The sequence below is a fragment of the Mugil cephalus genome, chromosome 10 (assembly GCF_022458985.1).
Source record: "Mugil cephalus isolate CIBA_MC_2020 chromosome 10, CIBA_Mcephalus_1.1, whole genome shotgun sequence".
Taxonomy (NCBI): domain Eukaryota; kingdom Metazoa; phylum Chordata; class Actinopteri; order Mugiliformes; family Mugilidae; genus Mugil; species Mugil cephalus.
In genome coordinates, this window is record NC_061779.1 from 9,433,817 (window position 1) to 9,446,960 (window position 13,144).

General features: G+C 41.1%; 1 protein-coding gene across 1 annotated transcript; it reads left to right on the top strand.

The window, feature by feature from the left end:
- Positions 1-2,931: 2,931 nt before the first annotated feature.
- Positions 2,932-7,174, top strand: LOC125015041. Its single transcript, XM_047596680.1, has 4 exons — positions 2,932-3,085; positions 3,183-3,238; positions 4,719-7,031; positions 7,104-7,174. The coding sequence occupies exons 1-3, from the start codon at positions 2,964-2,966 to the stop codon at positions 6,623-6,625; spliced, it is 2,085 nt and encodes a 694-aa protein (XP_047452636.1). The 5' UTR covers positions 2,932-2,963; the 3' UTR covers positions 6,626-7,031; positions 7,104-7,174.
- Positions 7,175-13,144: the final 5,970 nt, after the last annotated feature.

Sequence of the window (13,144 nt, forward strand, 5' to 3'; positions counted from 1 at the left end):
TTCTTTACTTTAAATCTTTTTTTTTTTTTATTAATTTCCTGTGTTATTATTTTACCCCTAAACCCGAAAACTAAAATAAGTAAAAATAAATAAATAAATGTTCTGCTCATCTTCAACCCCACTGAACATACAATGTCACTGCTTTTTTGTGTAACTGAGTTGAATTAGGATGTACACTCATCAGCCACAACATTATGACCATCAGCAGGAGAAGTGAAATTCATGTGGGTGTTACTTCTACATGAACCATCCACCTTGACCAGACTAGGAACCCCCCACACAACCATGAGTTAAAACCAACTAAACCAAGATGAAAACTGAGGAACACGAAGAGGCCTGAGTCCAAGACAAACAAGGCAACGGAGCAGAACATAGGAAGATTGTGACAGAGAACAAAGGAAATGGCAGGGCTATATATACATTTGGGCAGAGGGGCTGTCGAGACAAGGGTGACACTAATGAGGCTTGAGCAAAGGAGAAACCAACCCAGCAATCAAAGGGGGGAAACACTGGAAGTAAAGAAACAACAAGGAAGAACTTTACAAAATAAAACAGGAAACACAATGAACAGGTTCACAGGAAACATCCAAGAACGAAAACCATGACAAAATTCTTATGATAAAACTATATCCTGAAAAAGGTTACAAATACTAAGGCTGGAGCCTATCCCAGCTGTCACTGGGCAAGAGGCAGCGTACACCCTGGACAGGTCGGCAGTCTATCACAGGGCTCACACACTCACACCTACGGCCAATTTAGAATGTCTTTGGGTAGTGCGTGGAAACCAGAGTACCCATAGAGAACCCAGGCAAGCACAGGGAGAACATGCAAACTCCCTAAGGAGGCCCCAGTCGGTGTGGATTCAAACCCGGAAGCTTCTTGCTGTGTGGCATCAGAGCTAACCACCACACCACACCACTCTTTCATCAAGCAAGGAGACAACCGCCACCACAGACGCTGCCTTGCTTGCTCCCTTAGGAGTGAATAAACCAACAAATAAATAGCATGGGATAAATAAACCAGTGAACTCCTTGAGGACATCCATCATTGTTAGGCCGGAACAGGGCGGGTGCTCGGCTCACGGCGGCAGAAAGCGTGACCAAGGCTGCAGTTCAATCTTTAATGCTCCACCGGCTGGCCTTGTTGTGACTGGTGTACCAGACACAGCGTGCATGCAAATCTGGTCCGATAGCATCTGAAGGCATGGCCGGTGGTTATCAGAGCTGCTGCATGACTTTGAAATGATCTGACATTATTGCCTCTTTAAAATATTGCAGGAATGTGATTTCACAAATATCCTGCAGTGTCAGTCCGCCTCCCACAGACAAGATTCAAACTTTACTTTTTATACAGAAGCTCAATAAAATGGTTGGATAAGATATGAACGGATCGGCTGCAACATTATGACCACTGACAGGAGAAGTGAATAACATTGACCATCTTGTGACAATTCAGTGTTCTGCTGGGAAACTTTTGGACCGTGCAATTCATTCGTGTTGATGTTACTTAGACATGTAGCACCCACGTGGACCAGACCAGGCACCTCCACCCCATAGCAATGAAACTCCTTGACAGCAGCATTTATCCCCAGCAGGATGCAGCCTGTCACCGATGCATTAGGTAAACCTTCTAATCATTTCCAATACTCGTCTGACACTGTGCAGACTCACAAGTAAAATCAAAAGCTTACCTTTCAGTTTCAACACACTGTTAATCATGATTTTTAAAACTTCACCATGAATTGCATCTCCTCACATGTTTAAGTATTTAGCTGCGAGGTATTAATCGTTAATGAACAAAGCTGGAATCCATGCTCTACTTCCAACAGATTTGATGTTCAACAGCAGCTGAACTCTTTTTGTTAATACAATTCTTCAGGCTGATGTTACATACACCGATCAGGCATAACATATGGCCATCTTTCTAACTGGCCTTCCTTGTACCTCCAAAACAGTTGTGAGTCATTAGAGAATGAACATGAGCGTTCTGAGGGTGTCCTATGGTGTCTGACAACAGGATGTTATTAGTGGGGGCCTTTGGGTCCTGTGGGCTGAGCGGAGGGGCCTCTGTGGATCATTCCACAGATACTTGATCAGCTTGAGATCTAGCGAATTTGGAGGCCAGCTCAACACCTTGAGCTGTTTTTCATGATTTTTTGAGTTGTTCCTAAACCATTTTTTTGTGCGTGTGAGCCTGTGTCAGGCTGCATCCTGCTGGGGATGGCTTTTGCCATCAAGGAGTGGGGTGGGGGAGCCTGGTCTGGTCTAGGTGGGTGCTACATGTCTAAGTAACATCCACATGAATGTCAGGTCCAAAAGTTTTCCAACAGAACATTGAATTGTTTAGTATGTAGTATTTTATATAACTGTGGAGAGCAGTTAGTGTGCAGGTGCAGGAGCTTTAAAAAACAGTCAGTCCATTTCCAAAAACAGGATTGTGGTGAAAAAACATGACAAAGTCTAAAAGGAGTAGTTGGTTCTGTGTTTCTGATTTACAGTTTGAGTGAAAAATGCTGTGCACAAGTAAAGGAACAAGACAGCTGACCAGCAAAATAATCATCATTTAAAACAATCAACTCCTGCAATTAGAATTACATTTCTCCTCATTGATTATCTCCTCTCTAGTGGGAGATAAATAAATAAATAAATATTCCTTCATTGATCCTTCACAGGGAAATTCCTTCTCTGCATTTGCCCCATCCATTCATTCACACAGTAGTGTAAACAGTTGGAGCCGTGGGCTGTAGCCTCAGATAGGCTGTGCCCAGGGAGCAAATTGGGGGGTTACACAGCTCCCTCACCATAAAGCTGTTCTGCTGGACCAATCACATCAAGCGGTCACACCTGTGCGAGCCTGACCTTCTGCGGGCTTTCATATTCTTGGCTGCTTCAGCTGAACTCGTCATTAGAAATGTATGATTGATAACACCTGAGAGCCTCCTGCCAGTCTTAACTGCACTTTTGATGCTCAGAGGCATCTTTGGTAGGAGCAACTGGTTTGTTTTCTGGCATCTTTCTAGATCTCTGCCCAAGGTCTGTGAGGACACAGCTGCAGCAGTTATGGCTGCTGGGTTCCTGATTAGAAGGTACAAGACTTAAATATTAATTACCTTTATGAATACATGTTGTTTTTTGTGTACATTTAAGTGTTGAATGGTTTTACATTTAGTAATTCCTTCACAGAATATTGCTGATTTGCTTGTTCAGTGAGGTGAACTACTCCTTAGCTTTTCCAAGAGGTAAGTTAACACTTTTACTATATTTTGCATTTAAAAGTTGTCCAATATATGTTGGAAAGGAAATGTCCACAATTAAATATCTGAAAAAATGCTCTGAAAAAACATGTTACCAGAAATATTCCAAATCGCTATATCTAGCCTTGCATGCATCAAGGTCAAGCTCCATTAGCCAACAGTTTGGTCTTTAAACCCAGTCCAGAATTGCCATATTAACCCAAGGTATGGTTAAATAAGCTCTGAGATTTTGAATATGGTTGCCATAAAATGCAGAGCCTCTCTTGGTAAACTGTACAAGAATGTCCACAATTAAAATATTTACATTATTCAGATGATATTTGCTACGTAACAAAGTACACATTTTCCACAGCACCATACCTGTCACCAGACTAATAAGCCACAATCAGGACTTATTCAACTCTAGAGAAGCCATGATGAAATCAGCTTTCAGTTTGCTTTGGGTAGGCGGTAGGCATACGGTAGGGCAGCGAGGGCTGAGTACAAATGACACTGCACATGGAAATTCATTCATATCATTCATATCCTTTGCATTTCCTTCCTTGTCCCCTAGCTTCCATTCCTGCGAGTTTAGCAGGAACTAGTTTAACTTTAGCTAAACAGTGGATCAGCATTTTAAAGTAAAAGTTGTGTCATTTGTAGTATGGGAACCTGCAGATGATTGTAGCTGCGACTTATAGGCTGTAAAACACAATGGATCACAGCACAAAGCCTTACACAAATGTAGTAATGCTGCTAAAAGGTAGGGAAAAATAAGTTTAATTGACAACCATTCCAGATTGAATGTTGGCCGGAGAGTCCCAATAGGGTCTTGGACAAAAATTAATCTCCTCACCTGTTCCTAAAGTCTTTCCTTGTCTGGCTTGTCTTCTCCTAGAGTTGACAAATCTTTCTGTCATAGTTAATGTAGTATGGAGTGGGTAGTTTGTATCTTGTGTTCTCTACTCCAGAAATGTTCTGGTCATCCAACGCTGCCATAAACTTCTTAACCCTCTCTGGTATATTTTTCTCCTTGAAGGTGTCTCCAGGAAACTTTCCTCACCTCACCCTTCAGTGTTGGCAGTGTTGTTTGGGTGCAGAGTTTGACAGATATTTTTTGTGTTTTTGCACATGTGTCAAATCAAGTTGATGGTACTGAATGAAGATCTACTACTACTTTGCATACATGTACAAAACTACAACTTTCATTAGCAAATCCCTGGCACTCTGTTTTGTTTTTAATATGGAGACGAGTCAAAGCAGCTACTTAAATACATAAATATTGACAGTGAATCAGTCAAAATGTGAAAGTTTTTTTCCTAACCAAAGAATCAATATTTATCAATCTGCAAAAAAGTGTTAATTCTGCAACCTTTAGGTTTTTGATCTGCAAGCAATTTGCCAAAGATGTATTTTATTCATCTTTGCCACTTTTTTGCCACAAGTTCTCCATATTTTTAATAGACGTATCCATTTTCTCACATAGGAAGAAGTTTTTTGCATCCTAGAGTCTGGCAGGGTAAAGGAGAGGAGCCACATGATTTATCTGAGCATGGAACTAGTCGCCCTATCCAGTACATCCAGGCTCCGAGTGTATCCCCTAGAAGCAGGCAACCTAATGTCCAGGATCAGGTCAATGACAAATGGCAGAATCCCCAAGGCAGTTTGAATGGAGTCCCCAGCCGTGTCCGTATAAAAAGCCGACCCATCTTGTATCGACAAAAGCTGAGTCCAGATGAGCCATCATCTGACGCTGGCTTCAGGAGGCCACAGGAAATCTCCTCACCACAGAGAAACAATCTGCCATTACAGCCCAGAAACTTTGAGTTCAGTGTGAAGATTCCTGTTAGCAACATCTTAAGCATAATCAAAGATACCAGTCTGACAAGTCCTTCTGATTCTAGTGTCCATTTGAACAAAGGTTTGTCAAAAGATGGGAGAACAGATTTCAGCTCATCTGTTCCAAATTATCCATCTCAGTCCCCCTCCAGCAGCAATGTTGGTTATTCAACAAATCTACAAATACCACAAAGTGCTGGTTTTGTTCAGAATAATTACATGGAGCAAGCAAATCCTCAATCAAGTTCAACCCAGATCACAACCGAATGGACTAACTTAAACCATGCAGGTACTGTGCAGCAACAAACCCAACATCAGGCTTCTGAACAAGTTCAATCAAAACCTACCAATAACAAACCAGTTGCCTTTTCACTGGGTCAATCTAGTCAGCAAATGAATCCTATTGAGCAAATGGATCCAGTTAATTTACCTACCCCACAGAGTCTGGAGTTTCCAAATCCAGGTGTGCCAAACGATCCTCAATACCCCTCAAGCAGCAGTGTTGGTCATTTAACAAATCTACAAATACCGCAAAGCACTGGCTCTGTTCAGAATAGTCACATGGAGCCAGCAAATCCACAATCAAGTTCAACCCAGACTGGAATAGAATGGACTTCCTCAAACACTGCAGGTCATGTACAGCAACAAACTCAACAAGTTCACTCAAAACCTACCAATACCTTTCCAGATGCCTTTTCACCAGGTCAGTCTAGCCAGCAAATGAATCCTACTGACCAAACCGGCCACATTAATTTCCCTGCCCCACAGAATTTGATGTTTCCAAAGCCAAGTGTACCAAATGATCCTCAATATGTTGATCCATACAGCGGATACACCAGCCCCCAAATAAATCGAACAAGAGATGAAGACCAAACAAATGTGCAACTTACTTTGTCTCCACCCCAATATGAACCCATTCCTAGTGATATTCACAGTGGCAATAACTATGCTCAAACATGGCAGCCAGTTCATACTCCTCAGTATAACTGCCCCCAGTATACACCACCCTGTGATTGCTCACAAAAAGAGACTGCCCCTCATGCAAGTTCAACCCCCAGTGTTGATCCATCCCAATATGAACATCCAACATTTTACAACCGGGAAGTTGCCAGCAGCGCAAGTCATGAAACACTAAATGCAGCTGCGGTGGGACAGAACCGTAACCCTTCCTTTTCTCCTCATCAGCACAGTAGTGATTCACAAGGTACTAGCCAACACTTCCAGCCTCAGTCAACTGACCGTCAAACGCAAATGAGACTTGCAGGGCAAAATGCAGAGAGACAGAGTGGACGACCCAGATACATCAAACTTTATATTGACGTGGACGAAGGCGCTGATGGCGAAAACAAGTATTTTACAGAGCAGACGGCCGAACATGATTACTTCGGAAGGACCATGGCAAGAAGACCCAATAAAAATCCTAACATACCTTTTTCGAAGCTTCAGTCTCGGGTTTCAGTACGCCAAGATCACCTTACTGACCTACTTGACTCCACCTACCCACATAAAAAGATATTACGTCACTATTTGCCAGCAAATCCTTTGCATGTATAGCTGAGGTTTTGTTCATGTAATCCTAAAAAATAAAATGACAAACATACAATCGACTAACTCCTACAGAACTGACCATCCAGGTCAAGATTCAACTGTCCTTCAGCAAGTTTATCTCAAATTGCCTTCCATTCCTCAGAAATCTGTCTGGTTTCTTGGCTCAACAGGGAGTGTTGCTCTGCTCAATAGCCCTGTTGATCTCAAATTTATTGGAAACGCTATCAAATACCAGGGAACCAGTGTTCCTGTCAAAGCATATGGTCTCTGGAAATCCCAAGATGCCTGAGTACGGTGCTTTCACAACACAGTTCAGGATATGAGTAATGGCTGGAGCAAATAAAGTTCCCTGAAGGACTCTCTCCTGAGAAAATCATTAGTTATTATCTGCAACTACAGAGGAACACTACAGGTTGGTCATTACACTCTTTAGACTTTTAATATAATCATTACTAGCATAATTTCATGATGTTCTTCTTTACAGGACAAGGAACGTGATTTGAAGCAGTACACTGAGGATTATCTACTGTGTCTCCATTAAATTGTCTAAACCTGTCCTGCGGTCCTGTGATTTTTTTTTTTTTTTTTTTTGACTGCCAGCAGTGGAAGGATTAGTGCAGTGCCTGGAGATATCCCCAATGAGCCGTAATGATCACATCAATGAGAAGGATCTGTTAGACAGCTTCATTTTGTCCTCAAAAGTTGATGTTAGAAGCAGGTAAAATGTTCATATTGACGGGTTTGAGTGATTTTTGACAAGGACTAGGTGGTGATGGATAGACAAGTGGGTCAGAGCATTTCCAAGGAATTGAAAAAATGTAGTTCTTCTGGGGTGTTCCTGGTCTGCAGTGGTCAGTTTCTATTAAAGAAGAATGGGGTCGGTGAAATGGTTGTGTGGTCCAATCCAAAGGACATGCTACTTTTAACTCGGAGTACTGAGAAAAGTTACTTTTGATTCTGAAAGAGATGTTGGAACTGGTACTTTGGTTTTTGTTTGGGGCAGTGTAGAGGCAGACCAGTCAGATGGTCCAATGCTGACCCCTGTTCACAGATGAAAGCAACTGCAATAAGCATAAGAACTGAATCTTCAGTGGATGGTGCAGATCTGGTCATGTTTTCTTCTACACCACTCTTATGGCAGCAGTGTTTGCTGCCACAGAGTAAAAATGTTTGACAAACAGTTTGAGGAACACAGTCAAAGGTGGTGTTCAGTGTATAAAGTGGTGTCTGTCAGTGTTGTTTAGGCATTCTGAAATGAAGTCGTATCTTGTAAAGTAGCTATTCACTTTCATTGAGAGGATAACTGATTGTTTTAGTAACTTGAAAGAGACTCGACCACGTTTTTAGGATAAGTGGAAATCATTTAAATGTGATTTTCGTCTTTCTTGTATTGTAGTCTTGTATAATTAATGTAATAGTTGAACTGCATTGCATGAAATTATTCATTGCAACCCCAGTGCCGCTGCTCTTTACTTTGGATTTGCTCAACATAAATGAAATGTGATGAACTGAATTAGTGAATTAATGATTGTAGGATGTAGGAAAAAAGTTGTGTAAATTTGTTTTGTTTTTTGTTTTTTTTCTGAATTCATTTAATAATCATCTTTACACTTAAAAAAAAAAAAAACTTGTAATTGTGACACATTAGTTCTTCAGGTACTGAACAATCTAACTTTAGGTCTCACTGGGAGTTGACATGATTTTCAAGATAATTGGTTTACAAAAATGAAAAAACAATGGATATATGAGCAACCAGTTTCATTATCAAAACAAAAAGGGTTAAAAGTCCTTTCTTCAACTCAGAAACTTCATCTTAACAAGAATATTCTCAACACAGCACCTGCTCCCCCATCGACACCCCTCTCCTAGACCAATTCAGTACCAGCAGACAGGCAGAGAGCATGGGCTGAGGACATGACCATCTAGGGACTGATCAGCAAAGGCAATGAGGCTCAATACAGAGAGGAGGTCCAGTGGCCAGTGACAACCACCTCAACCTCAATATCACAAAGACCAAAGAAGTTATCATAGATTTTAGGAGGTTGAGGACAACGCAGCGCACAGGTCCAAGCGTCAACAGAGAGGTTGTGGAGCGGTTCCTCAATCTGCACATCTCAGAGGATTTGGGCTGAACAGTGAACACCACCCAGATCATTAAAAAAAAAAGCCTAGAAGTGTCTCTGGATAAACTGCGTGGTACGCCAGCTGCACCACGGCAGAGAAAAAAACAGCTGCAGTGGGTCATCGATCTAGGGATGGTACCTCATGAACCAACTGTGCTGGGGTGTGATATGGTCATGTGACTACATACATTCAAAGCAGTTCAAGTGCTCCAACGTCACTCAAGTGGTTCAAAGTAGATATAATAATGATAAGAATAATAACCAGCTTACTATACATTGTCCCTTAGTTGTACTCTGCAAATAAATATTAAATGAACATCACAAGCATGAACCAAGACACTGCGATTGTACTACATTTTATTGTCCACTAGATGACCTAATAGAGCATTTTATCATTAACTGTGTTTCCATTACAGTTTTTCACTAAATAAAAGTGATATTTCTGAAATTTTGATAAATTGCTTTTTGTATGTGTTTCCTTTGAAAGGTATTTTGCGAATGAGCTGTAACTCTCGTCAAGTCTCGTCTTGCGAGATAATCCTCTTAAATTCTCGACACTAGGACTTCACATTGAGGAAATTCAAATGAACTGGTCACATGACACCCTGCTTCATCTCAACTGTGATGGGAAAAAATTGTTTCCATTACACTTTTGCAATACACTTTTATATTAATATGTCTGAAAGCATAAATGTGTTTTAGTGATATTTGAGACGTTTGATTACCATTTTTAAAAATTATTGTGTTATTTTGGGTTTTGCGCATTTCTATGGAATAGAAATGCAGCAATTGAAGCTTTGAGAAATGAACCTTTTTGAGAATCACTACATTGATCACCTCCTCTCCAGTGCAGAGAGAAAAGGCTGCTCTGCCAGAGCAATCACATCAAGCGGTCACACCTGTGTGAGCCAGAGCTTGTGTGGGCTTTCATCTTCTTGGCTGCCTCAGCCGAACTCCTCATTAGAAATGTATGATTGATAACACCTGGCAGCCTCCTGCAGGGAAAGTATATCTTGGAATCACTGGTGTGTTTTCTAGTGGATGTTAGACTCCTGCAAGGTAGCGCTACAGGCACTATCTGACGCAAGACCTGTAGTGTGACAACTTGTGAAGGTGTGCTTTGAGTGCTGGAGTCATGGCTGCTGGGTTCCTGATTACAAGGTACCAGGTTTAAATGGGAGTTAGTTTTAAGAAAGGTTATGTAAATTGTTGTGGAACTGTTTATCTGGACTCAATGTTTGCACATATTTTGCAGAATATTGCTGTCTTGGTTGTTAATTGAGGTGAACCCCTCCTTATCTTTTCCAAGAGGTAAGATAACATTTTTACTGTTGTTTCAATTGGTAAGTTGTAAAAGTGCAGGTTGGAACTTTTATGGAAATATCCAGGTAGACTATCTTGCCCTGCTTTATCCTAGGGCTTAACTGGATTTTAGAACCAAAACATTATATTGTGGTTACTGAGATTTTCAGTAGCCCTTGGATAGGCCTGCCCAGGGCATACAAATGTTGTAAAGCTTCTAAGGCATGCTGTGTACTGATCTGGTTTAAGTCTCTCTTGAAGAGAATTGTCGTTCCCCAGTTGCCAGAATTACATCATCCTCAGGCATAGAGGTGACAGAAGTTTGAACACCTACAATTACAGACTTTTATTTCCTGCCTAAACTTAAAATGTAAGGCTTGATATAATGGGCACTGCAGCATGAACAGTTAGCCATTGTCCAACTGGCTTATTCCAGTTGGACAATGTTTGAATGTGGTTGCATAGCAATGGTAAAAGTCTTACCAAAGTTCAACTTTGATGAAGTGTCCTTTGTATATGAAACATCTGTTTGGCATGAACATCTACACAACTTCTCTCCATAGGTAGAAGTTTTCTGCGTCCCAGATCCTGGCAGGATGGAGAAGCGGAGTCTCAGGAATTACTCGGATATGGGAATCGTCGCCCTCTCCAGTATGTCCAGTCCCTGAGGGTGTCCCCTAGAAGCTGGCAGCCAAGTGTTCCTCACAACCAGCTCGATGCCGAAGGGATAATGCCTCTGGGGAGTTTTTTGGGAGCGCCCCGCAGTGCCCAGATACAGAATCCACAACCATTTCATGTTGGCTCTGGATGGCAGCAAGGAATGTCTCCACCACTGAGAAACTATCAACCAATGCGGCCCAGAAGCTTTGACCTTGGCCTGAAGGTTCCTTTCACAGGCTCTGGTGCGCTATACAGACCAACAAGTATCCAGGTCGAGAGCGTTTTCAACACCCCTGATAATCGCAAAAGTGACGCACAACAGCAAAAGTCAGCCTCTGCATTCAACCCTAAAAAGCCAAGCTTTAACATTGGTTTTACTGTTCCACTTCATCGTCATTAGATGCACCCTCAATCAAAAACTTAATGGAATGGACGATGGCACTGATGGCCATGCCAAGTAGTTTGAATTGAAGTAGGTTGAGGGTAATCCACTGTTCATGTCAATGTCTGCATTAAATTGTCTAAACATCACCATACTGTGGTTTGTTTCGTGGGTGGTGGTGAATTGCAAGCACTGTCTTGAAGGATTTGGTGTAGCACTTGAAGCAGTGTCAATCTTGATGGCCGGTTTTGATTTGGCCTTTAGGCCACAGCCTTTGTAAAGATGAATAGAACACTTCAACAGTGAAGGCAAAGCAGTGGAACGCCCCTGGTGTCTGGCTGCTGTATGATAAGCTATGCCTAAATGTTGGTGGATGGGACTTGGGCCAAACTAAAATGCATGACTTTATATTAAGGATAGTTCCAGTCATGATGTTTTGGGTTGCCAAGTCATTTTGAGTCTAGAAGCGTGTTTTTTTTTTTTTTTTTTTTTTTTTTTTTTTGGGTCCATGCTATATCATCTCCAAAAAGCAGTCATGGAAAAGGCAATTCGTGGCTGCTTTTGCCATTAGGCAGTAATTTCTTTCAAGCTAGGAAACAACTTATTTTGTCATTTGTCCCCTGGAGTTATTTGAACATCGTTAGACCAACAGAGCCCATTCTCAAACATTTCTCGAAAGACATTAAGGAAAATGGATTAGAAAACATGTAATCCACCTTGTTCACACTAATGCCACCATAGCTGACCGTCTCCCTCCTCCCACTCTGGCACCAGCAGCACTTTTGACCAATGACCAGCAGCCTGAGGGCTGACTGGATTTAGCCCAAATGACCAGTGACTGACGGTGGCGTGATGACGCCTGTCAATCAATTCCAAAAATTAAATGAATGGAAACGGAGTGTATGCCGTGGGGCTGCAAAAAATAAAAACAGCCCATTTAAAGATTCTGTTTTTTTTGACTTTTTGGTACTGTTGCTACCCTAGTCATTCAAAAATAATTTTCTCTTTTTTTGTGTGTGTGTGTGTTGGCTTAGGAGGGCTTAGTTCTGCTAGGCCACTGATGCCAGTCATCCGTTAAACATGCATCTCTAACACTCAACTCCCAGCAGGTCAGTGACTTGTAAAACCAAGTAAAGTGGATAATTCTACATGTCATTGTAACTGGTGGTGGTGGTAGAGCAGAGTGTAATAACCTGAGACCCAAGCATTTCTTGAAAACAAGATCAAGATCTGTAGGTCTTTGGGATTAGTAGGACCTATAAAGTATAAAAAAGAGAGCATTATCTTTGACACCATGATTACTTCACTGTGTATTACAATTTAAGTCAAATGTGTACCAAAATTTAAAAAAAAAAAATTTTTTTTTATGCAAAACCAGAATTGGAAACGATGAAATCCCAACAACCTCAAATGAGTACTTATGAATTTGTTAAATTTTCAATTCATATCAAACTAGAAAATTAAATAAGCATAAATAAAAAGTATATCAACCCTTCGCTACCAGTAGATGGCAGATAAAGGTGTCTCCTTAGGTCTAAATGAAACAGGATAAGCTGCAAAAAACCTAAAACATAATGTCCCCATATGAGGATACGAGTCATGGGAGGATAAACACAGAGCTCAATATAGCAGCTCCATTAGGATTGTACTGCACACACTCTGGCCCCAAACATTGCAAGATGATGCTGCTTGTATGCCCTATCTGTACAGTTTATGCTTTAGACACTGATTAAACTTACTAATAAAAAAAATACTCAAATGTTTTGGCAAACTATAGACTGATCTCAGTGTCATTTCTAAAAATTCACTGTAATGTTTGGCAGTAAATGTTTGAGGCTCTAGTAGAACAAAATCCCAGACACGTTTGAAATTGTTTCAAAGTTTTCACACTTCATTTACCTATGTGATCAAAATTTGGAACATCATTTCTCAGAGCGATGCTGCAAAACTCGTTAAGGCATTTGCACCTTCCCAGCTGGATTACTGTATTACATTGCTGTCTGTCCAATAGATCATATACCGTTTTTTTTTTTTTTGCTGTTTTTGCTACTTTAGCTG